This window comes from Argentina silus, assembly GCF_951799395.1.
Source record: "Argentina silus genome assembly, chromosome: 13".
Taxonomy (NCBI): Eukaryota; Metazoa; Chordata; class Actinopteri; order Argentiniformes; family Argentinidae; genus Argentina; species Argentina silus.
In genome coordinates, this window is record NC_139667.1 from 6,308,482 (window position 1) to 6,331,410 (window position 22,929).

A 22,929-nucleotide genomic window follows, 5' to 3' on the forward strand; every position below is an offset into this window, starting at 1 on the left:
TCAGCTCCACCTTCTCTTCCCCTTTTCTTTTGGCTGTACAGCTGGCAATTTACAGACAAAAGGGTGAAAGGCATAATTGGCTATTAGGTAGACCTCTGTCCCGTAAACAACGTATATGGGGAGATGAATTAAGACGACTTTGGTTTTGATAAAAAAAATAATAAAAAAAATGTTTGTATTTGTTTTGTGACTTTTGAACAAACAAATTCAAAACTCCTGGAATCTACTGAAACCGTTATAGAGCTAATAGACGGACAATAAACAGGTAAGTGAAATAATACCTTGCGCGTCTTTTGTGTGCATGAATATCGAGGCAATAAAGCGATCGTCTGGGTAATGATGGGATCTTTACAATCTGTTACCTACAAAGTTCAGATATATTCTGAACTGTAGGTGTGCAGTAGGTTATCTATACACAACGGAATTATGTTGAAAATGTATGAGGACAAGCTTACTGCATATTTCCATAGTTGAGGATGAGCAGCAAACATAACTTCTCTTTTTGATAATTGACCCTTTGCATTATTGGAATATTAGCCTCATAAAATATGTGAGTTGAAGTGATCTGTCTTAGTTATAGCGTGTCTGTTTTCGATTATGACCTGTACTGGACACCTCAATACCATTCAATTTGCGGTCTAGTCGATTGAAAATATAAAATTCGATTAGTTCCTTTTTTCCGAGGAATTAAGTGGTGTTGTCATTAGGCAGTTGTCATATAGGCTGTTATTATTCATTGTGTCAATAAGGGTTAAAACTTAATTAGAAAATATGTTATAAATTGTCCTAGTGCTTTAATGTCTTAAATCCATCATTGTAGCCTGCTTGAACAGATGATTCCCCAAGTAGGCTTACAGCACATCCTAATACCCGATTTGCTGTCAAGATCTAACATTCCATGTCATTCAATGTTGGACTCAGGAGATAATCATTGCATTGAATCTGGGGTGAAGGACAACATTGAAAATGTCATGCTGCGGAATGCTCTAATGAAGGAAAGATCTTACTGTGTGTTCCAGTCAGTAAATGCAGTCAGAGTCTGAATTGCTTTCACAGAAGTTCAGTCTAGTCTGTTTCATATTATTTCCAAGATGTTCCCTTAAGGAGGACCTTGATCTGATTCATTCAGTCCCTTGCATTTTTACAGTCTGTTCTGCGGTACTCCCTTAAGTAGGGCCTACTTATGGAATCCAATGGCACAAGAAAGACAAGGAGCCCCAATATAACTTTTTTCACCTCTAAAGACCTAAGCCTGACATTCATTGGTGATGATGGATGATTTGATTTTAATTCCATTACCATGTGGTTTTCATTTGTATTCCTTATTGTTTAACTAATCTAAACCATTTGAGCTCTACCCTTACTGCTGACAATAAAAAAAATGATATTTCTTCCATTAGTCTTTTTCCCCTAAAATCTCAGCCAAATGATTATTCCATCTAATGCCTCTCTACGGTTGTAAAAGATTTTATTTCATCAAATGCCTGAATGATGTTATTGATATTCCAAGGGCATGAAGGGTACTCCTCTACTCCAATAATGTATGAGAGTATCTAGCCAATCAGACAGGTATCACCGGACACTGTGAGCTTTGTTCTCTGAGTGAAAATGTATCCATGAGTGGTGAATTTGACAGGACAACAGCTAAAAGGTGAAATCTGAAAGAAAATGTTGAATCGATTTGGGTCTGGTGCATGTTTAGGGTTTTTAGACAGAGCAAGTCAAAGTAGGGAGCTATAGCTGGCAGTAGTTTAATGGTGTCATGTTAGGAAAAGAGGCCCGTGTACCAAAGTCACAGCAGGGCTACGCTGACCCAGCGAATCGCTGCCTGGTTGACTTGGTCCTTTCACACAACTTGACCCATGAGCACATCGGTATGAAGGGTCTCTGGTCCAGCGTGGAGAGTGTGTGGTGGTGTAGCCATGTAAGCTTTGAAATTGGGGCTTAGGTGATGAAGTCAGTCATGTTTAGGAAGGGGAAACTGTGTTTGAGGTTTACAGGGCACTGCTGGGCTGTGTGTTAGTAGAAGAACACCCCCCAAGACACAGTTGCTTTTAGCCCTCGACAGATGAAGACATGTTTTGGAAGCTTAGATGTTATGTCAGTAGTATGCACACCCTAGACACCACATAGTTGTGCGCTGCTGCTAGCAGTTTGTGAGAAACAAAGGCATCTCTAAGCGTCAGGGATTGGCTAGTTTAGGCAGGTCAGAGTTCAAATACCAGACTTAGTAGTCAGATATTTGGCATACTGAGTTTCTGGCAGCCGGATGTTGATATCACTTTATTATTAGTGTTTCAGTTAGCCATTCATTTTAATCAACTTTTGCTAATCTTATGATTTGTTATTGTAGTAAGATCAGTTTTCCTGTTATTGAGCATGCTATATTTTGAAATGCCCCATGTTATTCTTTCCCCCATTACAGGCAAGTAGACATTCAGCAGCTGCTTTAAATCAAAGAGTTGGAACTGCTCTGTGTTCTTGCATCAATCCTCATGCTCATAGAGGAAGTCAACCATGTGTTTTGCATATTTTCAGTCCCTTTGTTTAACCTACATGGTTTCAGCACTGAGAAAAGTTTGTCCCTTTGCTAGACAGACTGTCATGCAGATCTATATCCTCAACCACTGTAACTTTAAACATAGTTTAATACTGGTGCATCACTTGGGAATTCAGCTGTTAATCAATCTCTTACTGACAGGACATTAACCCTTATGCTCACCTTTCCTGTTATTGTACCTGCAGGTGTGGGGGATGGAAAACTCTAGACGTTGGCAACATTGTGCCATCGGCCTCCTGTTTGGCATGTGGCTACCTGCCTGCCTGGCCCAGACCACGGCCACTGCCACACCCTCTGCCCAGCCACAGAATGACCGCCTGAAGTTTAGACTTGTCGGATACCCCCGAAAGCACAACGAGGGACGTATTGAGATATTCTACAAGGGCGAGTGGGGAACCATCTGTGATGACGACTTCTCACTGGCCAATGCAAATGTGCTCTGCCGCCAGCTGGGCTTTGTCTCTGCCACAGGCTGGACCCACAGTGCCAAGTACGGCAAGGGCCTAGGTGAGAGTGATATAACCGTCATCTAACACATTTATTACATGTAACACCGCTTATAAGCGTTGAGATATTAGGATCCATCGGTGGGGGTGTTGGTGTCTACAATTAGCATGCACAGCTTCATGTTCACACATGAATAGTGATGAAACAGGTTCAAGAGAGCATTAGCAATGTCATTTTATGGCCACGCGGTGGGATAATAGAGTGTTCTCTGTACAGGGAAGATCTGGCTGGATAATGTGAACTGCAACGGAGGCGAGAGGAGCATTGAGTTGTGCAAGTCTCGGGGCTGGGGCAACAGTGACTGCACTCACGACGAGGACGCCGGCGTGGTGTGCAAAGACGAAAGGCTGCCTGGCTTTGTGGACTCCAACGTCATTGATGTAAGACGCCATGATGGGTTTCATGTATCGTGCACAGTGGCAGTGCCCTGAGTCATTCACTGGTTTTCAACACTATGTCGTTTTATTGGATTTATTAGCTGGGTTTTTATCAGTCTGGGTCTAACGGCGTTGTACTTCAGCCTAACAACCCACCTATAGTTAAAGTAGTGAAGACCTAAGGATATGTCGTCATCATATTCATATACAGACAAAGTATGGCCTATACAATAAGACACATATGCTGTATCTCCATACACAATGTGTATGGGTTAAGCCACATGCTCTATTCTTACATTCACCTGGTAAGTTATTAAGTTATACAGGTTATGGTTCAGTTATATGGCTATAAATGCTGTTGTGCTACAGGAGCACTTCCCATGACCACGACCCCATTTTGACCCTTCCTATGGAGTCTATAAAGCCTAAAACCACATAGTCAGCATTTAACGCACAGATGCAATACCACCTGTGTCTAACTACCCGTAGAAGACATGTGGTGTCAATTAGCTGCCTCTACTATATACCATGTGTGCTAATTTGGAACCATTTGTATTAGGAATTCTGCCAGGTCTACTGTCTGGGTTCATGTATTATTTTTGTAGGTTGTGAACTGTAATTTAACCCGACAGAGACCCATTTAAGAGAATATGTTGCTAGCCTGTTCTTTATGGATTGATAAAATCCGAATTACACTTGGACTGAGAAAGCACAGTTGCTGTCAGCTGCTTATGCGTTTCCATTTGCCCTCTATGTTGCCCTATATCAAGTGTGCTTTCAGGTGAGCAGGGTTAGACTGGGGCTTGCTCTCACAACCTGGAAAGACTTGGGAGTTTTATTCTGCAATGTAATTGGACAGATGGTCTTTCCTACCTCGATAGGACACCTAGGCCTCTTTAAAAAAGAGCTTTCACACAAATTAGACAGATGAGGGGGAGAAAATTTGTAATTTCGTAAGCTGAATTCCTCCTCCTCTCCGTCTTCCTGTGTTTGAGTCAGTCTCTGTTAAATGTGGCAGCCAGACAACAAACCAAGAGTGCAGCCAAGTCTTCTTCCACCCACTCACAATGAACTGACTCAAAGCAGAGCTGGGAACCAGAGAGAGATCTACAGTAACAAGACAGTTGCCGGTGGTGAAAACATATCCACCAGTATTTAAGATAAGTCTCAAACTCTCCCTTTTAATGGGATCAGAAGTGTATAACATGGACCTCATAAATGTTATTGTTAATCTTACTTCATCCATTTGGGAGTGTGTTCTGTCACACCCCACACACAGAGTGACTTCTTCTAACGTGTCCCCCAAACAGGCGCAAACTATAGATGAGAACAAGGTGGAGGAGCTGCGTCTGCGGCCTGTGGTTGCCATGGCAAAGAGGAAGATGCCCATCACAGAGGGCGTGGTGGAGGTGAAGCACAAGGACGTGTGGGTGCAGATCTGTGATGTGGGCTGGACCCCCAAAAACACCCGTGTCATCTGTGGTATGATGGGATTCCCTCATGAGAGAAAGGTGAACAAGAACTTCTACAAGTAAGTTAGAGTGGATCACTCCTATCCTGATAAATACAGTCCATGTGGTCTTTTTTGCTCAATATTTATGTGAACATTGAGAGAGTAGTGGTGTATTTCTTCACTTGGAGATGTTTTCAGTAGCCTGTCTGGACTTTACATGTCCTTAGTTTTAACTCATGTGGTAGAGAGACATAATTACAGCTTTACCAAACCACAAATGGTATGGCAACTCTTGGGCTTTGTTAGAAAAAAACAGCAGTAACTATGACGATGACAAGAACTGACATTTGAGCTGAACGCCAGTACTACAATCATGCACAGCGAAACCACAGAAGTATTTGAGAGAGAGTTGTTTTTCTTTTTCTGAGATAGATAGAAGACAGATACAGTGCTTGTCTGGGTGTTCTTTGTTCTGTTTTGTTTGTTTATTTATTGGAGAGAGCGCAGGAATGCCAGCTAATTGTCTGCAGTGGTGGAACATTTCCTACCACCATGTTTACCTCATCCCTTGGGTTGTCAAATCAACATTGCTTGGCTCACTGTCACTGACAAACATTGTCATTGTCCCTTCTAATGATGGTTGGTCCAAGTCACAAAATACTTGTTAGGATACTCTAAATGTACAGTGACCTCTCTTATTAATACTGTTTTGGCATACACAATGATATGATCAGAATATGTTATTGAAGACAAAATATTATACAATATTACCCTGCATTTCCATTTACTGCAATATTATACTGTAGATCTCCATGTGTGTATAATTGTACTAATATGGAGATAGGAATAACAGAATATTATGTAATATGTAATATGTTATGAAACATAACTATGTTATGGAATATGAGGAAACTGATTCTGTGGGTGGGCTGATATCTAAGCCCACAAGTTTCCGTCCCCGATATAACCTTTCAATATGAGAGCAGAGCTCGGCATTCCGGGCCTTCCTCCAGTGGAAGGCTTTTCTTCCTCTCGTGCAGATGGTTCACAGTAGTACGAGGGGAAATGTGTGTCTTCTCTCAGTCGTGTGTGAAGACTGTGACTCAAGGCAATGGCAGGGTTCGGGGGGGGGGTGGTCTGGATCTCCAGGACACACAGACTGCAACAAGTGGAGTCTAGCCAACCAACAAGCATCAATAGTCAAATTGTTCTGTATTATCAAACTGCAGGTGTAGGAGAGGAAGGACAGCTTGAAGTTTAAAGTGAATCTGCTGTACCTCAGGATGAATTTCAAACAGACTGAGTGAGGTCACTTACAAGTGTTACTAATCTAAGTTGATGAAGTGGCTCATTGTTTCACATTCCACAGAAGACTCTGTTCTTCAGGAGTACAATGTTCATTACAGTTTAGCAAGATGCTTTCATAGATTGAGCCTTGTACAGTAGCCCAGTGCATTGCTCAATGATATGAGAGAGAGAATGTTATCTGAGGCAGAAAAAAGCTGTTTTGAATACTATACACATTACCAGCCAATAATCAATGGTGTCTTTAATTGTATGAGGTCCTTTTAAAACAGTCAACAAGAAAACCCGAGGAATGATTAATTGGCATTTTCCGCATTCCAAGATTCTGAGAGTTCAGGCGGTCAGAGGAGTGCCATTGAATTCCACATGTCCACATGGAGAAGGAGTTCATGCTACCCCTTTTCTGATCCCCTTCCCCCTCCTATGGAGATTATATCAGTCTGTTTGTCTACTTGTCTGGCTTCCTGTCTGTCTGAACACTCACTCACACTACGAGGTCCTCCCCGGTCTTGGACAGGTTTCTACATCACCATGATGTGTCTGAGACCTTTTCATGGACAGGTATGATATTTGGGATTGAGGAAAAAACATGGGCTTTACCAAATACAACATGTAGTTGCCATTTTAAGCAAATGTTTCAGAAAACGGAAATAACAATAATAGGCTATTTTCCATGAAGTTAAGGCACATAAAGTGTGTGTTAATAAGCACCTATGATTAGTCTGTAGACCTGCCTATAGTTCATAGATAGTTTGATAGAAAGACACCTGGGTAATTGGTATAATACTGTAGGCTTCACAAAGGACGAACTAGGAAAAAGAAAACTGAGGTCATTTCATAACAGTTTCGTAAGAAAAATCTATCAGATTTTATTGGCTGGCCTGTGTACAGGAATGATCCGAAGGTAGTTTAAAAAGTGTAGTATAACAACTGATGGTATTTCCATTGTGTCCATAAAATCTGTTTTTGGTTGATTTTCCTCATACCTTTTTGTTTTACACACACTTACTGTAGATTTCTGGTATTTTGGCTTTATAATGAGAATGAAGGGCCAACACCTACTTACAGATGAATATTATTTGCAAAGGGAGCTTGTTGTCGTCCAGCATTGCATTTTGTTTTTCACAGGGATTTTACTCACATACCAGACGTTGAATAGAATACTTGAATAGAACTGTCCAACGAATTGAGATAGAAATTCCCTAATACAATGTATTACCTGATACACTTACACAACCATGGACCCGCGGAATGTCAAAAATGTTGGTTCTTCACTGAAGCCCACCCTACTGGCCTGCTAATTTAATTTGCTCCACAGTGATCCCAGAGTGTGTGTGTGTGTGTGTGTGTGTGTGTGTGTGTGTGTGTGTGTGTGTGTGTGTGTGTGTGTGTGTGTGAGTGTGTGTGTGTGTGAGTGTGCGTACGTGTTTGATGTCTTTCCATACCACAGTCTCTGTGTGATGGGATTTTGCTGTTTCACCGTTGCAGACGTGTCATAAAGAGAGCAGCAGAGAGAGTCTCTAAACCAAAGGTTAATCTTTCAGCTGGTGGCAGGTATATTCTGAGGGGAGAACCCACAGTCATTCTTCCCCTAAAGACTGTGCTTCGGACAGTGGGTTTCCTGTAGTCACAGAAAATAATACTGTAGCTTTTCTCATAACCAAACTAATTAGTGTGTGGGTGTGTGTGTGTGTTTTGATCTAACTCTAATTCACATCTGCCGTATACCTGTTCTGGAGGGTTAGGCCGGAATCCTAATTACAGATCGGCGTGCATAGCTCGACTTCACTATAATGTTAATCATGCATTGATGTCAATGTGAGATTTGCATACATTGAGTCTGCAGGCGGATCTCAATTCAGGATTCTGCCATTAGTGTTCAGTTTGAATTATCATCAGGTTGGTTGGATTTTCTCATTCAAATGTAGTTTTAATACACAGATGGAACCCTCCAGGAACAAGGTTAGGCAACCCTGCCTCATCATGAATGCTGCTCAAAGAATCTAATGGCACAGACTGCACATGACGCGCTTGATTGAAAATGCAAAACTCTATTTTCCATCTTCAAGTCATCTAAGACAAAAGCAGCTGTGAATTATAATTTTGTGTTTTGAATGCCCATTTTATGTAGCAGATGTTTGCATTCTGGCCTCCAATATTTGACTGTGCATTTATGATTAGTGCATCAGTAGGTTTCCCATATGGCATTATCTTTGGCACAGTCTCTTTCCATTATACGAGATTCAGGAATACAACATAAAGACATAGCCTACTATGCTTGATGATGTCAGCTTTTTATCAAACCTGGTCCCACACCCTCTATCACCCAAAGGAAAGAAATGTCATAAGGGAAACAAATCAATGTTGTCTCATGAGGTTCACATTTATGCTTCTTTCATTGCATCTTTTAGTTGGACCACATTAACATAATGTGGGCAACAGTAGTTTATAGTACTCCTAATCAACATGCGCATCCTAGTAACCTTATAGTCATGTAACGTGTTGTAATGCTCTGCCAGACTGTCACACTGTTTGTTAGCTTGCTTTTCATTGTGACCTACTGTGCATGTGTGAGTCATGTACTGTTGCTAAGTTTTTATATGTTGAACCTTCTCTCTTTGCATAATATTTACCTTGCAGGCAGACATCCAAAGCTAAAGCTAACTCTAAGTCTAAACAGAGCAACTCTGGGGCTAACAAAAGGTAATCTGGGTAAAAAGCAAAAGCAGACATTTCCTTCTGCCATCTCAACCACCCTCAATGACCTCACATATTAAAATGGTTGCCTTCATCTGTGGGCAGTTTGATTCTTTCCCGCACCTGGGCATCGGGTCAATGTACATAAATCTGTCCTGTTCAGGTATTTGAAAGTGAGTTCCTAGATGTACAGCAGGGCTCAGACAAACACTTCTCATTTCTGTTAAGTCAAGTGAAATTTCCGAATGGTTCTGGGTATGGCAAACGTACCAGACAGTTTCCCTTCACAAGTGTCTGTACATAAATGGACTTGTTCTCAGGTGGAGGAAGCAGATGATTCCAGATGAAGTGACATTTCCGAATGGTTCTGGGTATGGCAAACGTACCAGACAGTTTCGCTTCACAAGTGTCTCTAGATCTCAGAAAAAAGACACAAGGCTGATTACAAAAAATACTGCATAAACTTAAACAAGGTTTGAATGAATGTGGGCCACATACTTGTTTTGAGGAATACACGTGTACATGATTGTACAAGAGGCAAGGAGCCGAGCCAGTGGGCTGCGTAACAGACATTTAGCGGTGGTTTTCCATCCAACGGCGCTACTTTGCCAGAGCTGAACATTTCTGTTGTTCAAAAGTTACTTGGAAATTGTTGTTTTGATGTTTCAAGACTTGAAACACATTAACAATGTAATGTATTTTATTGTAAATGTGTGCGCTTGGGTGAACAGAAACGGCCGGCAATATCAAACAACAACCAGACACTAAAACAAAATAAATAGCAGTTGCATTATGTATGGATTTGTATCCTGAAGAACTGAAAAGTGCCACAAATGTTAATAATCTTAACAATAGCGTTGTGACTTAATAATATAATATATATGCCATTTAGCTGACTCTTTTATCCAAAGTGACTTACATTGCAGTGAGTGCATACATTTCAGTATATATGGTCCCAGCAGGAATCAAACCCACAACCTAAGCGTTGTTAGCGCCATGCTCGACCAACTGAGCCACAGAGGACCACATTACTTTCTACAGTAAGAGCTAAATGGTTTGGTGCTCCAGTTTTGTGTGTCCAGACTACATCCTCCTTCCTCTCAACCATATATCATCCGCCCCCCCCCCCTCCTTCCTCCTTCCTCCTTCCCTCGCCAGGCTGTACGCCGAGAGGCAGAAGAACCACTACCACATCCACTCTGTGGCCTGCACCGGCACGGAGGTGCACCTGGCAGCCTGCCCCCTGGAGTTCAACAGGGCGAATGCCTCGTCCACATGTGAAGGGGGCATGCCAGTTGTTGTCAGCTGTGTACCAGGGCCACAGTTCATGAAGAAGAAACTCAAAACGACGGTAAAGTACACGGTAAAGTACAGTAAAGTATCTGTGTGTTTGCGTCTCAAAGGCAGGGCATAGGTTTGTTACTGACATAGCATGTATTCTTCACACAACACTTCTCCATCTAGTACAGCTCAGTGCAGTAAGATAACGTTACACAGTCACCTAATTCTGCATTTTGGTGTCCCTCTCTGTAGAGAACCGTGAGACTGAAGGGGGGTGCTAAAGTAGGAGAGGGCCGTGTGGAGGTGTTGAAGAACAATCAGTGGGGTACGGTGTGTGACGATCGTTGGAGCTTGCAGTCAGCCAGTGTGGTGTGCAGGGAACTGGGCTTCGGCAGTGCCAAGGAGGCCTTGACAGGGGCACGCATGGGCCAAGGTGAGCAGCCCTTTTTTATTCATACATTTTTTACCTTATGAAATAAAGGTCACAGGAAATCACAGCAAGGCTACATCTTGACTGTCCCTCCTAAAGACCTCTTCACCCCTCCGCTACCCCTCTGTACAGTTCCTCTACTGTTAATGTAAAAATAAAAAAAAAGAAGAAAAAAAGTAATCCTTCCTTCCTTCTAGCATTGTGACTGCCAAGGGCACCTGGTCTTAGCATATTTTTTTTCTTATGATGGCTGATGTATCGATTCACTTACTTTAGACAAATGTACTTGTAAGTCGCTTTGGATAAAAGCGTCTGCTAAATGTCAAAAATGTAAATGTAAAAAAATCTCAATGTGGCAATGATTCATACAAATGATTATGAGGCATACACAGGATCATATAATTCAGTGTAGAAATCCATGCATATTGGATTGAATGTTGTATTGATTCATTGTTTGTTTGTTTGATATTTCCGGCCGTTTCTTCTTCAAGAAGTATGTTCATTGTTCACTACCATGCACTCCAGTGCATATCTCTTGTAGACCAAAAAGCCTGTCTGCCCAGAGACAGACTCTATCAGACATCATAAATGTGTCCAACAAGAAAGACTGTCTCCCAGATGGAGACAGATCTGCTTTAAAAACAGCCAGTGGTCTGTGGCTGTGGCTAGCACTTATCAGTCATCAGCTGTCTATATCCTGCTGGTCTAATCTGAGGTCATCTCCCTCAGACCACATCTGATTGGCTTTCAACCACAGGGGGAAATTCTTCAAAGGTTTTGTTGCTTGGGCTACACTGAGAAAACAAAGGGAACAGAGAAATGAGAGATGAAAGTCTCACTGAAACTTCATGAAACTTGATTATGTTTGGAACGGCTGTAAGCCCTGTAAGCCCTCAGCTTTCAGTGTGATATTAACCAATAGGATCCAAGTGGAGAGCAAATAGTTCCCATCGGTTAGACGCTTAGTATTTATGTAAATAGAACGTCATGATCTGTGTGATGCAGGCTACCGACTGAATAAGCCATGGATTGTAGCTACAATACATCTAGTCAGGGTCCTAGCTGTCTTGTCCTAATGAGTTTATGCCAGAGAAATGCTGCCTGCTGGAAAATAACTTAAAATGTGGCTCCAAAACCAAAATCATTCAGAATGTCGTGAATGTTCAGAACAGCCAACACAAGCCATGGAAGTTCAAGATGAATAAGGTAGTGTGCTGTTTGCCTCTCATTAATAATTCTCCCTCAAAACATGGAGGTGTGTGCAGTGTGTATGCAAGCTGGGTTGAAGTCCTGAACTGAGAGAAACAATCAGCCTTTCTAGGGCAGGGCTCTGAAAGGCTGGATGTGGATGTCTGTTTCTGTGTGTGAATGCGTGTTACTGCAGAGAGAAGGTGGTTAAAGAAGTTCGTCATAGAATCTCTTTGAGGGAGTTACATACCTGGTGTGCAGTCAGATGTTAGACCACCCCTTTTTTTTAATAAATATTTATGTCTTGGAATTTTTGAGTGACATGATCAAACAGAGAGAGGGAAGATGAAGGGGTCATTTATTGAACGTTTAAACATGTACTACTGGAAGAATTAGATTTGGAAAAAAGTTGAGTAATTAGTGGCAAGCAGTTGCTGAAGTATCAGCTCAGAGAGTAAAAAAAGAAAGACAAAAGAGTAAAAGAGAGAAAGACAAAATATCCAGACAGGAATATCTACTCTGATCCAGCATTATACAAAATATCCAGACGGGAATATCTACTCTGATCCAGCATTATACAATGTACAGTATGATGCATCTTGATTTTCTCTTGATGTGGTTTTGTTTTGAATGCAGTGTGTTTTGATGCATCATGATACTGTATATGATAATGTCTGCGTTGTGTCTGGATGTGTCTGTTTGTAGGAATGGGTCCCATCTACATGAATGAAGTCAAGTGTCTGGGTCTGGAGAAGACCATCTGGAACTGTCCGTATAAGAACATCACATCGGAGGACTGCCAGCATCTAGAGGACGCAGCTGTGAGATGCAACACTCCCTACATGGCCCTGGAGACCTCGGTCAGAACATTACCTGCTTATCTCATGTTTTATAGAGATGATTTGGTTTGTCTTATACATCATTCAATGCAGTGTTGATCACAGTTGACAAACCAAGGGCATGATTAAGTAAAAAAATCGATTCAATCTTTATTATAAAGTGTTTTTTGATCAGATTTGGTAAAAGTGAACACTCTATGACGGCGCAAACATGTTTGCAGAAAATAACTTTGTTGTTAGTTGTACTGTTGTACTGTAATGGGAGATGAAAACCCACATGTATAATTGCACATGGAACATGTCTTACATCTTTCACTCTCATCAAACAGCACATGCCGTCTTCTAAACCAAACAAAGAGCTTCAGAAACCCCTAACTCACAGTATGCCTGGTTAAACCTCCTGTATTCGGCCAGGTCATACTCTCCCATGCCCCGTGCTCTGCTCCGCGCTTCCTAACCCCTCTGCCCCACACAGATCCGCCTCACAGGGGGGCGCACGCGCTACGAGGGGCGCGTGGAGGTGATGAACACCGACGATAACGGGACCCAGAGCTGGGGACTGATCTGTGGAGAGGGCTGGAGCACCAAGGAGGCCATGGTGACCTGCAGGCAGTTGGGGCTGGGCTACGCTAACCATGGCCTGCAAGTAGGTTATTAACCCACTAACATGGGTAACCATGTGCTGTACTACAGTGCATGGACCTTCAACCAACCCCGTTGCTGGGGGAGGGTAAGCCACTCATACCCTGCCAGGTGGCGACTTCACATTGGTTACAAACCATGTGACAACCTGCCCCATGCCTAACCCGAGAGCTATTGCTGCAGTTGCAAACCACTGTCCCTCAGGGCTGTGTACAGAGCACAGACAGGACACAGACAGGACACAGACAGGGCACAGACAGGGCACAGACAGGACAGGAAGTTGCCTTTCATTGACGTCCCATAGGGCCTCTCTGCAGATCCGGATAGTTGGCGGCCGGACGCATTATGAGGGTCGGGTTGAAGTGCAGGTTGGGTCCAAATGGGGCACAGTGTGCAGCGCAGGCTGGACCACAAAGGAAGCCATGGTCGTGTGCAGGCAGCTAGGGTTGGGCTACTCCATGCATGCCATTAATGTAAGTAAGACTGGAAGAAAAAATAAATAAAGCCTTTGGCTAATTCCATAGCAACTTAACTTGTAATTGAACTGCTTTAGGAACACACATACGCAGACTTCTATTGCTCACATACAGAAAACGTTCTTGTTTCCTAATGGATGCACTGTGTTTGTGTTTGTCTGTACTTGTGTTGTTGACCCTCTCCAAGGAAACGTGGTACTGGGACAGCAGTAATGTAACAGGGATGATCTTGAGTGGTGTGAAGTGCACAGGGAGCGAGATGTCCCTGACTCACTGCCAACATCACAAATCTGTCAGCTGCCAGAAGGCGGCGGCTAAGTTCTCTGCTGGGGTCATCTGCTCCGAGAGTGAGTGAGAAAACCCTCTCTGTAAAAGATAAAGTATCAGCTAAAGTTATTACATTGTAGCCAACTGAAATTGATTAAAGGTTCTAAAGGTTCATGAATGGTTATCGATGGTTGATGGACCGTTGCTCTCCTATCTGTGTTCAGCGGCGTCTGACCTGGTCCTGAACGCTCCCCTGGTCGCGCAGACAGTATACATTGAGGACCGTCCCTTGCACATGCTCTACTGTGCCGCTGAGGAAGACTGCCTCTCCAAGTCTGCCAGCAAGGCCAACTGGCCCTACGGACACCGTCGTCTGCTCCGCTTCTCTTCCCAGATCCACAACATCGGCCGAGCAGACTTCAGACCCAAGGCTGGACGACACTCCTGGGTGTGGCACGCCTGTCACGGGTAACCATGGGAACTTAGCTTTATACAGTATAATGAGTTGAAGCCGACTAACAGGTCTTATGGGCCAAAGCACAGATTAAAAAAAAGCACAATAGCCAAGACTGTACAATAACAAATACTTAGAGGTACAATGAATCCCTGTTTGTATGTTCCCTAGCCATTACCACAGTATGGACATATTCACCCACTACGATCTGATGTCTGCTAATGGGACCAGGGTGGCTGACGGCCACAAAGCCAGCTTTTGCCTGGAGGACAGCGAGTGTCCAGAGAGTGAGTCTGGGGGTTTACTTGGTCTCCATATGGGTTGGGATATCCTATCCAGTCAGAGCATGAACTGGTTGAATCCATCAGTTAAAGTGTATGGTTGTATGAGGATGTTAAATGATTGGTAGTAAATGTCCTATTGGTTTTACCTGTTGTCTTCAGGTATTTCTAAGCGGTACGAGTGTGCAAACTTTGGTGAGCAGGGCATCACAGTTGGATGCTGGGATTTGTACCGCCATGACATTGACTGCCAGTGGATCGACATCACCGACATCAAGCCAGGAAACTACATCCTACAGGTGGACATATAGTACAGTAGGCCTGGGGTGGGGATCAAATAGGCCACTAGTGAGCCACTTCAAGTGACTGATTATGTACAAACTAAGCCATTCTATATTTAGATGTAACTACATTAAATGTTTTATGCTCCCCCATCCTTTCAGATTGTGATCAATCCAAATTTCGAAGTGGCAGAGAGTGACTTCACTAATAACGGCATGAAATGCAACTGCAAGTATGACGGCCATCGTATCTGGCTCCATGATTGCCATATCGGTAAGATCCAGATTGATCATTCGAAAAATAGTCCCAAGGATAATCAGTCGAGTTTAACTTCATTGTGTCTCATCTCCGATTGCTCTGTTGTTGCTCCTGTCCAGGTGATGCCTTCAGCGAGGAGGCAGAGAGGAGGTTTGAGAAGTACCCTGGGCAGCTGAACAACCAGATCTCCTAATCTCCATAATGGACAGCTCAATCTTGCCAGACCAGGGTGGTAACCAAAGAAGGGTTGAAAAGTGTTACAATCCCCCATTACCTAGCTACCTATCAGAATCCCTATGCACCACATCACATCAGAACAAACCAACTCACTAAATCATGCTCAAAATTCCACAGGGTAGCAGTCCTAATCTGGAAGTGAAGGAGCCATGCTTTTGTTGCAATGTTATCGTGTTATATATGGTGAATGTGTTGGTGTTTGTCAAAGAGTTATTATACTTGAATACTCAGTGCTCTTTATTTTTTTGCAAACAGACTATTTTCGATTTTGTACTGTCTTTTGGTCAAATGTGAGTATATGCTACATTCTGTGACAGAATATTTTATAGGATTTCATGCAATTAGTCTTTTTTTGTATGATTACTGTCTGATGTGCAACCTTTTAATGAATGTTTTGTAATGAGTTATAAATGAAGTCTTATTTTTATATCCGTCTCTATTTGTCTTTTTTGTTTTGTTTTGAAAGGTATTAGCATTAACAGAGGCATTGCCAAAGATCTATCCAACTCTGATGTATTTCTATGAAATTGTTCCTGATCATAAGTGCAAATCTATATAGAATATCCGGTACATTGTGCATTTTATGAATCTCAAGTGTGTGACCTAAATCCATTATCCGCACAGCATGGTTGTGCTATCAGGTATTTTACCATCTTGGTGTTACTGATGTTTTATATTATTTGGAACTCTTTATTTGCATATAGTTTGTAACTGCTTTTACACATACACACACAAGAAGTGAATGTATTTATTGCCCATTTGAAGGTGCTAAGGATTACGCATATGATAAAACATTAGAAATATGTCAATAAATGCAGTACCTGCTTTCCCAAATAAACCAATCAAGAAAGAAAGTGTGTACTGTGTCTGACTTGATGGACTAAGTGACTTGTTTTATATGGTTTTTATATGTTTTTTTTTATTATACAGTCACTTTCAAAGGGTATATAAATCTGCACTCATACATTTATTAAAAACCCAAGTGGTGCATTACACAAAATTCCTTTGAGATGGTTGCATACGGTCTTCAATGATAATGACGATATAACCCCATCTTAAACAATACATATTGGGCCGGTTTCACAGACAAGGCTTAAGCCTAATCCTGGACTAATTCACACTGACTAAACCTAATCCTGGACTAATTCACACTTTCAATAGCAAATTGCCACTGAGGATGCTTTTTAGTCAAGGACTAGGCATAAGCCTTGTCTGTGAAACTGGCCCATAAAGTAATATATACCTATCATCAAATAATACCTCAGTGTACAGCAAATTGCCACGGGTCCATTGACATGTGGAGAGGCCAACATCTTGGCTTGTAGTAAATAGGTCTGTATGACATACAACCTTCAGAGCCACAATGGTTCTTCAGCCACTTGAATTACGCTTCCAATGAATCACATTTTACTTGTACAGTGCTTTTAACAGAACAGTATTGTCAAACAGCGACACAGATCTCTCTCTTCACAGTAAAGTATTTAGCACATACATCTCGGTCTTCATAGTACAGAATTATGAGGGACATAAATCACAATCCATAGTGTAACCAACAGTTTGTCTCATGCGCGGAGCAACCCTGACAATGATACTGTCGTCTCTGAGCATGTTGTCAGATCGTATTCCTCCCCCCTTTACTGTATCCATGGCGATAAGAGTATCCCCCTCTTCCTCCTTGTGTATCCAGTTCCACTGGCAGGGTTTGACTGTACAGGGTCACTCTGTGAACTCGGGGGTCATCTGTAACTTGAGGAGGACCTGACCTCTCCTCACCACCATGTCGATGCTGTCGCTGGTGCGCACCGCGCTGTAGATCTCCTCCGAGGTGTTCACCTTGGTGCCGTTGATCTCCAGCACCACGTCACCTGGCTTCATGCCTGCCCTGTGAGACGAGGATTAAACCTGCTTTACTGCCAGTTACAACAACGAGCATTGAAGCAGGCTCAGACTGATACGCCGTATTTGTAAATGAGAACAAAGTTGATGTTCTTCAGACAGCCAGATAACTGGTCATTCATTTTTGTTTTTTTTATCATAGGCTTAATCAAACAAAGGTTAATGCATTTTTGACTAAGATCTCTAATCTCTTCATAGTGAGCGATAGATACAGCTGAAGCAGCTGTGACAGCATGTGACATTGTTAGTATTACCGTAAACAGCAGTTTCACTTGTTTCATTCATTTCACATTTCATGGTTCTCACCTATCAGCTGGGGATCCCATGATGATCCGGTGGATCAGGATTCCATGAGTCACATCTGGGAAGGAGGGGTCCCTCAGCTTCAACTCATCAATGATGCTGCAGGCAAGGGAGAAGTTACCACATTACAACATAGTCATTAATCCTACAGTTAAGTAGTGGATCACCATTAAGCTTTCATATTTTCCGGCAGTTACCTCGGAGTTAGGGTCAACATCATCACGCCAATGTAGCGCCGCTTGGCCTCTGAATCACCAAACCATGATTCTAGGGGGAGGCGTATGAAATACGTCAAATTCAACACTCCCAGAACTAGTTAAATAAGTGCGTATTATGTGCAAGGTGGAGTGTTGCATGTCCGCCTTGTGAAGTACTCACTCTTCTTGTCCCCCGCCTTGTCTAGGAAAAGCCTGACGCGATCTGAGGGGATAGCGAAAGAGATCCCTGGAGTGACTTTCATAGTGTTTATGCCGATGACCTCACCGTCCTGTAGGAGAACGCAGAGTTGAGAGCACGCATGCCACGGCCATCTTGGCCTGTCACTGCTTTCGTTATCACCACCACCACATCATCCTCAGCAGAACTAATCAAAGGAACAGGTGGGATATTAAAGGTTAACCTTTTGGTCTGCTCATGAGTGAGGATTTGTAACTCACCAAATTAATCAGAGGTCCTCCGGAATTCCCAAACTGCAAGACATAAGCAAGTCACACATTGTTAAACATATCACAAATGTGTGAGTGATGATGACACTTCACTGAAAGGGTGCTCTGATTCAAATCCATGAATACACCAGTGGACTCACATCAATCGCTGCGTCTGTCTGGATGTAGTCCATGTTGGCGTTGGACAGGCCCAGCTCCTTGCTGCCTCTCTGCACAGAGCTGACGATACCTGATGTGATGGTGTTGCGAAGGGAAAACGGGCTTCCCATCGCAACCACAAACTCTCCTTGCCGAACTTCTGACGACCGCCCCAGTGCCAGAGTGGGCAGAGGATGCTGCAGGGGGGAAAGACAAGTCTCAAGTTGATACAAAATCCATATGGGTTAGGAGAACATGGTAGAGAATGAACATAACTGAACTTGAGCTGTCGAGACAGCCTGCTCAATATGTGCTCATACACCTCTATCGGAGTGTCTATTTTCTGGTGACCAATCGCTTACCTGGGCACTGATTTTGATGGTGGCAATGTCCGCCGCCTGATCAACGTCTTGCACGGTGGCGGTGTACGTCGCCCCATTGGTCAGCTTCACGCGGACACCTCGCTTGTTGGCCACGACATGGGCGTTGGTCACGATGAGTCCGTCACTACTGATAATAAACCCAGAACCATTGGAGATGGGGACTTCCCTACCAGAAAACGGGTGCCTGCCACAGAAGAGGTTTGTTAGACAATTAGTCTTGTGCTGAATTCCAAATCAAACCCCTTGTTCCTCCCACCTACCGTACTGTATGCACTCCTGTGAATCTGAAAGGATTGGATAGGTGGGAGCAATATGGCAAAAATACACCCTGCCTTGAAATTAAGTGGTAGGGGCTGGGTGTCGTTTTGACATTCAACAATGTATGATGATAATAATCAAACACTGCAACACTCTTATTGCTTATATTTTTACAAAAAAAGAGACATAATCTTACCGGCCAATTATTTCAATATAGACGACTGCTGGAGTGGATTTTTCCACCACGTCTGCAATGAAGTTGTATTTGTGTCGTGGGGTGTCGGGTTTGTAAGGAGAGGCACATTGGGCTGATGGCAGGATGTGTTCTAGAATTGAATCACAGAATGTAGCTCCCCCTTCGCAAACGTTGTCATCTCGTCTACAGTGCAACACTGCTGCACTACCAAGTCCCAAACAAATAGCAACTGGCATGAGGAGACTAGTCCGACCTGAAGAACCACTGCTCCTGTCGCTTCCTGTACTCCATATGGACGGTATACTGTTTATATGACAGCTGTTTCCATATTCTCCTGGGTTCCTTATATCGATAGCAGAAGACAGTCGTCCTAGATTTCTTGCGGCCGAAAAGTTCAATTTGCGGCAGTGTTCCTGGGTATATCTCCTGATTATCCAGAGAAAAGGACGATTCATATGTAGTGTCATGATGTTGCGTCAGTTCACTGAAATAACTTTATTCACAACCCTGATCCAAACAATTCAATACTATTTGTTCTACTTGTGAACCTACAACATTTTCTGACCTCAGTATAACACTGTCTATAAGAGGAGAAAGCTAAAAACAATAAAACACTGAACATACTAAATAATTCACAACACGAAAAGCGGGCTGGCAATTCTGTAACCCGGAAATGCTTCGCACATGCGCTGTCCAGCATCGACTTACATAGGCGCATTCAAGATCAGCAGCGTTTTATAATGATGAGTCTAAGGTAACACTTTTTGCCACAGTACCAAGTTCTGGCAACTATTTACCCGTTATTCTTCGACGCAAGGATTTAAAGTAACACTACAAGTGTACTTTCATGAATCAAATAGGAGTATCAACAGAGCACTGTTTCCAACTGCCCCCCCAAACAATAACATGAACAAGCACTTTATATCTTCATTATGCCAAGCACACAACCAGCTACATTATTTTACCATAGAGAGAGAAATTATCATATGAAATGATCAGAAACACTAGTTAATAATAATTATTTATTACATACATAACGAAAAGAAGTTGACATTACAAGGTCCATAGATAGAAGTTTGACAGTTTTCTGACAAATGAACTGGTGGAGGCATGAGAACATGTCAACTGTGATGAGGAACTGACATAAACATATATAACAATAATCACACAGAGCAGACTGTTTCTTGTATGATGAGAACTGAAAGAGATACAGTCAGCAATCTGGCCAGAACATTCCTCCTCTGAAACCTTCACACGTCCACCAGCGCTCTCACTCCACCACTGTCCGCTTAACCACACGACCCTCTCTGTCAACGGCAAAATTGTAGTTCTGTGGGTTGTCAAGGGCTTCCTCGATGCGTTGATCCAAGTTCTCCATGGTGATGAAGTTCTTTGCCTCCTCCTGTAACATATTGTAAGAAGTGTGTTAGCTATCCAGCTTTTCTACGCAAAGAACGTAGTAGTTCCCTAGTTATCTTCACATAGTAGCACCATCTGGGATGCACAGCATTATTGTAAGTGATAGTATTTATTATGTTGTGTTATACAAGAATATTTCGTCATGCAAAAGGCAAAGTTCACTGACCAAAATATGACATTCCAATTGAGAAGCATACCTGCAACTGCAAAATCTCCTTTTCTTTCTCATTGATGAAGTCCTGCAATGCCTGCGCTTTCAGGACGGCTGCTTCTGCCTTCTTGAGTTCAGCTGCTTCAAGCTCTTTCTGGACCCTCAGTTCTCTGAGGAAATAGACAGGGAAACACAGAGAGTGAGAGAGAACAGTGCTTCCATCATCAGACAGGTGGAGGTCAACTGGGCAGGACTTTCACAAAGAGCACGCTCCTCACCTGAGTTTGAGGATTCTGAGGTTCTCTGCGTTATTCAAGGCCATGAGAGAGTGGTGCTCCTCTGCCTCCTGCTTGGCCCTCTCCTCTGCCAGGGAGCCCACCTCCTCCTCATACCTCTTCCGCAGCATCTCCTCCTTGAACTCCAGCCTGTGTCACAAATAATCATGGACATATTAGTGCTGTTCTCAGTCCTACACCATCATTACACATGTTTGGTTGAAGCCAAAAAGGTAATGTCATTGAGGTACAGTTTAAAACGGTGTTAGCAGCAAGGTTCTATACTAGGATATTATTTCCTCAGGCCAAGGCACTAAGGCAACAACCAACAGTGTTAAGTGTAAATATATATATATATATAGAAATCATCTTGGTCTACCCAGTCTGCTGTGCTAGAGACCACCACGTCCAAAAGTCAACAGTGAGTGATGCTCAGACTTACCGAAGCGCCTTCATGATTAAGTTATACTCTGTGAATCTTTCCTTGAGAACCACATGCTCAATTGGGTCAATGGGAGATGGTACTTTGATTCGGCCCTCTTTTGACTTGGCCTTCGGGTCGTTGCGGGTCTTCCTACCCCTGACTGCCTCAACAAGCACGCCTCCCTTGGGTGAGAGAAGGCGAATTGTCGGGATGCGGCTTCTAGTAATAACTTGGAACATAGCGACGATGAAAGAATGTTTCCTACTCTTGTTCTCTCAGTGCAAATATAATCTAGCAACTATGTAACAACATTACAATACAATGCATCTAAACAGCAACATTGAAACTCCCCATATGAAGGCTGGCAGCCATATTGTTCTTGTCCTTTAACCAGGAAGCATTCGCAGGCTGGGGTCAATTATGCCGATAGAGTCCGTGCTGCCATCTACTGTCTAAATCTAAATATTGCTCTCGCTGTTACTTAATGACTTCAACATTGAGAATCTCCAGTAAAAGCGCAATGTTCTATCCATGAAATGGTAAAACAAAATAGTGTACACGTGCATGCGCTCTGGTGACCAAACGACCTGTCCAGGTGGATGCTGTTTCTTTAAACTGTGACAATTACCCGGTTTTGCTGTATTTAATAGGATTTCATTAAAATGTAGAATTGTATTAACTAGGCGAACATACTGTTATGTGCTTTTGTGAATGTGATCATGTAAAGGACAGGGTGCACTGTGCAGTGTTCAGCTGTAGCTTGCTGACTGGATACAATCAGCATGTGCTGATACAATGTGCCAATACATTACATTCGGAGCAAGGTGCCAGGAAAATGGAATTGTGGGATATGCTGCAGTGCTGCTCTGTGTTGTTTCTCTGACATTGGTTTAACTCTGACAGCCTCCAAGCAAGCAAGTCAAGTATAAAGGGTTGCCTACACAATACATAGCTTATGTTTCCAGCTACGGGCAGGAAAACTGGCTCATCTCACTGATCAGCCAGGGTGTGAGATAGTGGGTATAGGTCCGAGGCCCTATGGGCCTATTATCTGCAAGTGATGTATGTTATCTTCATGCCATGATCACACCTGCAGTGTAACAGGACAACTCTCAGTTTATTCAATCTACTATAACCTATGCATATTCTACATGCTGTGCTAGAACTTCATACTGTACCATTCTGTGTGTAGTGCCACTTGACTATTCAGTATTCAGCAGGTAGGTAACCACTCACACACAAGTGTGTACATCCAGCTTGCCTAAAACTGTATGACAGTACATTGAT

The 22,929-nt window shown here is 42.8% G+C and overlaps 3 protein-coding genes across 5 annotated transcripts; 1 reads left to right on the forward strand and 2 right to left on the reverse strand.

Annotated features, from left to right (window-relative positions):
* Window positions 1-51: 51 nt before the first annotated feature.
* On the forward strand, window positions 52-15,961 carry loxl3b (lysyl oxidase-like 3b). 2 transcript variants are annotated; one of them, XM_083683894.1, is made up of 15 exons: window positions 52-265; window positions 2,746-3,067; window positions 3,284-3,447; window positions 4,755-4,975; window positions 10,058-10,250; window positions 10,433-10,613; window positions 12,504-12,658; window positions 13,113-13,283; window positions 13,597-13,752; window positions 13,943-14,102; window positions 14,247-14,490; window positions 14,648-14,763; window positions 14,920-15,056; window positions 15,201-15,312; window positions 15,417-15,961. In XM_083683894.1, the coding sequence occupies exons 2-15, from the start codon at window positions 2,755-2,757 to the stop codon at window positions 15,488-15,490; spliced, it is 2,397 nt and encodes a 798-aa protein (XP_083540020.1). In that variant the 5' UTR covers window positions 52-265; window positions 2,746-2,754; the 3' UTR covers window positions 15,491-15,961. The 2 variants fall into 2 exon arrangements, with proteins under 2 accessions (XP_083540020.1, XP_083540019.1); XM_083683893.1 differs by lacking the exon at window positions 13,597-13,752.
* Window positions 15,962-16,099: 138 nt separating this feature from the next.
* LOC310814470 (serine protease HTRA2, mitochondrial) lies at window positions 16,100-20,030 on the reverse strand. 2 transcript variants are annotated; one of them, XM_083683896.1, is made up of 8 exons: window positions 19,374-20,030; window positions 18,899-19,046; window positions 18,539-18,733; window positions 18,390-18,422; window positions 18,112-18,220; window positions 17,931-18,000; window positions 17,737-17,832; window positions 16,100-17,416 (listed from the first exon to the last, which is right to left on the reverse strand). In XM_083683896.1, the coding sequence occupies exons 1-8, from the start codon at window positions 19,838-19,840 to the stop codon at window positions 17,251-17,253; spliced, it is 1,284 nt and encodes a 427-aa protein (XP_083540022.1). In that variant the 5' UTR covers window positions 19,841-20,030; the 3' UTR covers window positions 16,100-17,250. The 2 variants fall into 2 exon arrangements, with proteins under 2 accessions (XP_083540022.1, XP_083540021.1); XM_083683895.1 differs by having other exon boundaries at window positions 18,899-19,103.
* Window positions 20,031-20,387: 357 nt separating this feature from the next.
* On the reverse strand, window positions 20,388-22,019 carry mrps26 (mitochondrial ribosomal protein S26). The gene is made up of 4 exons (XM_083682960.1): window positions 21,661-22,019; window positions 21,222-21,368; window positions 20,990-21,113; window positions 20,388-20,775 (listed from the first exon to the last, which is right to left on the reverse strand). The coding sequence occupies exons 1-4, from the start codon at window positions 21,879-21,881 to the stop codon at window positions 20,644-20,646; spliced, it is 624 nt and encodes a 207-aa protein (XP_083539086.1). The 5' UTR covers window positions 21,882-22,019; the 3' UTR covers window positions 20,388-20,643.
* Between the last annotated feature and the right edge of the window lie 910 nt (window positions 22,020-22,929).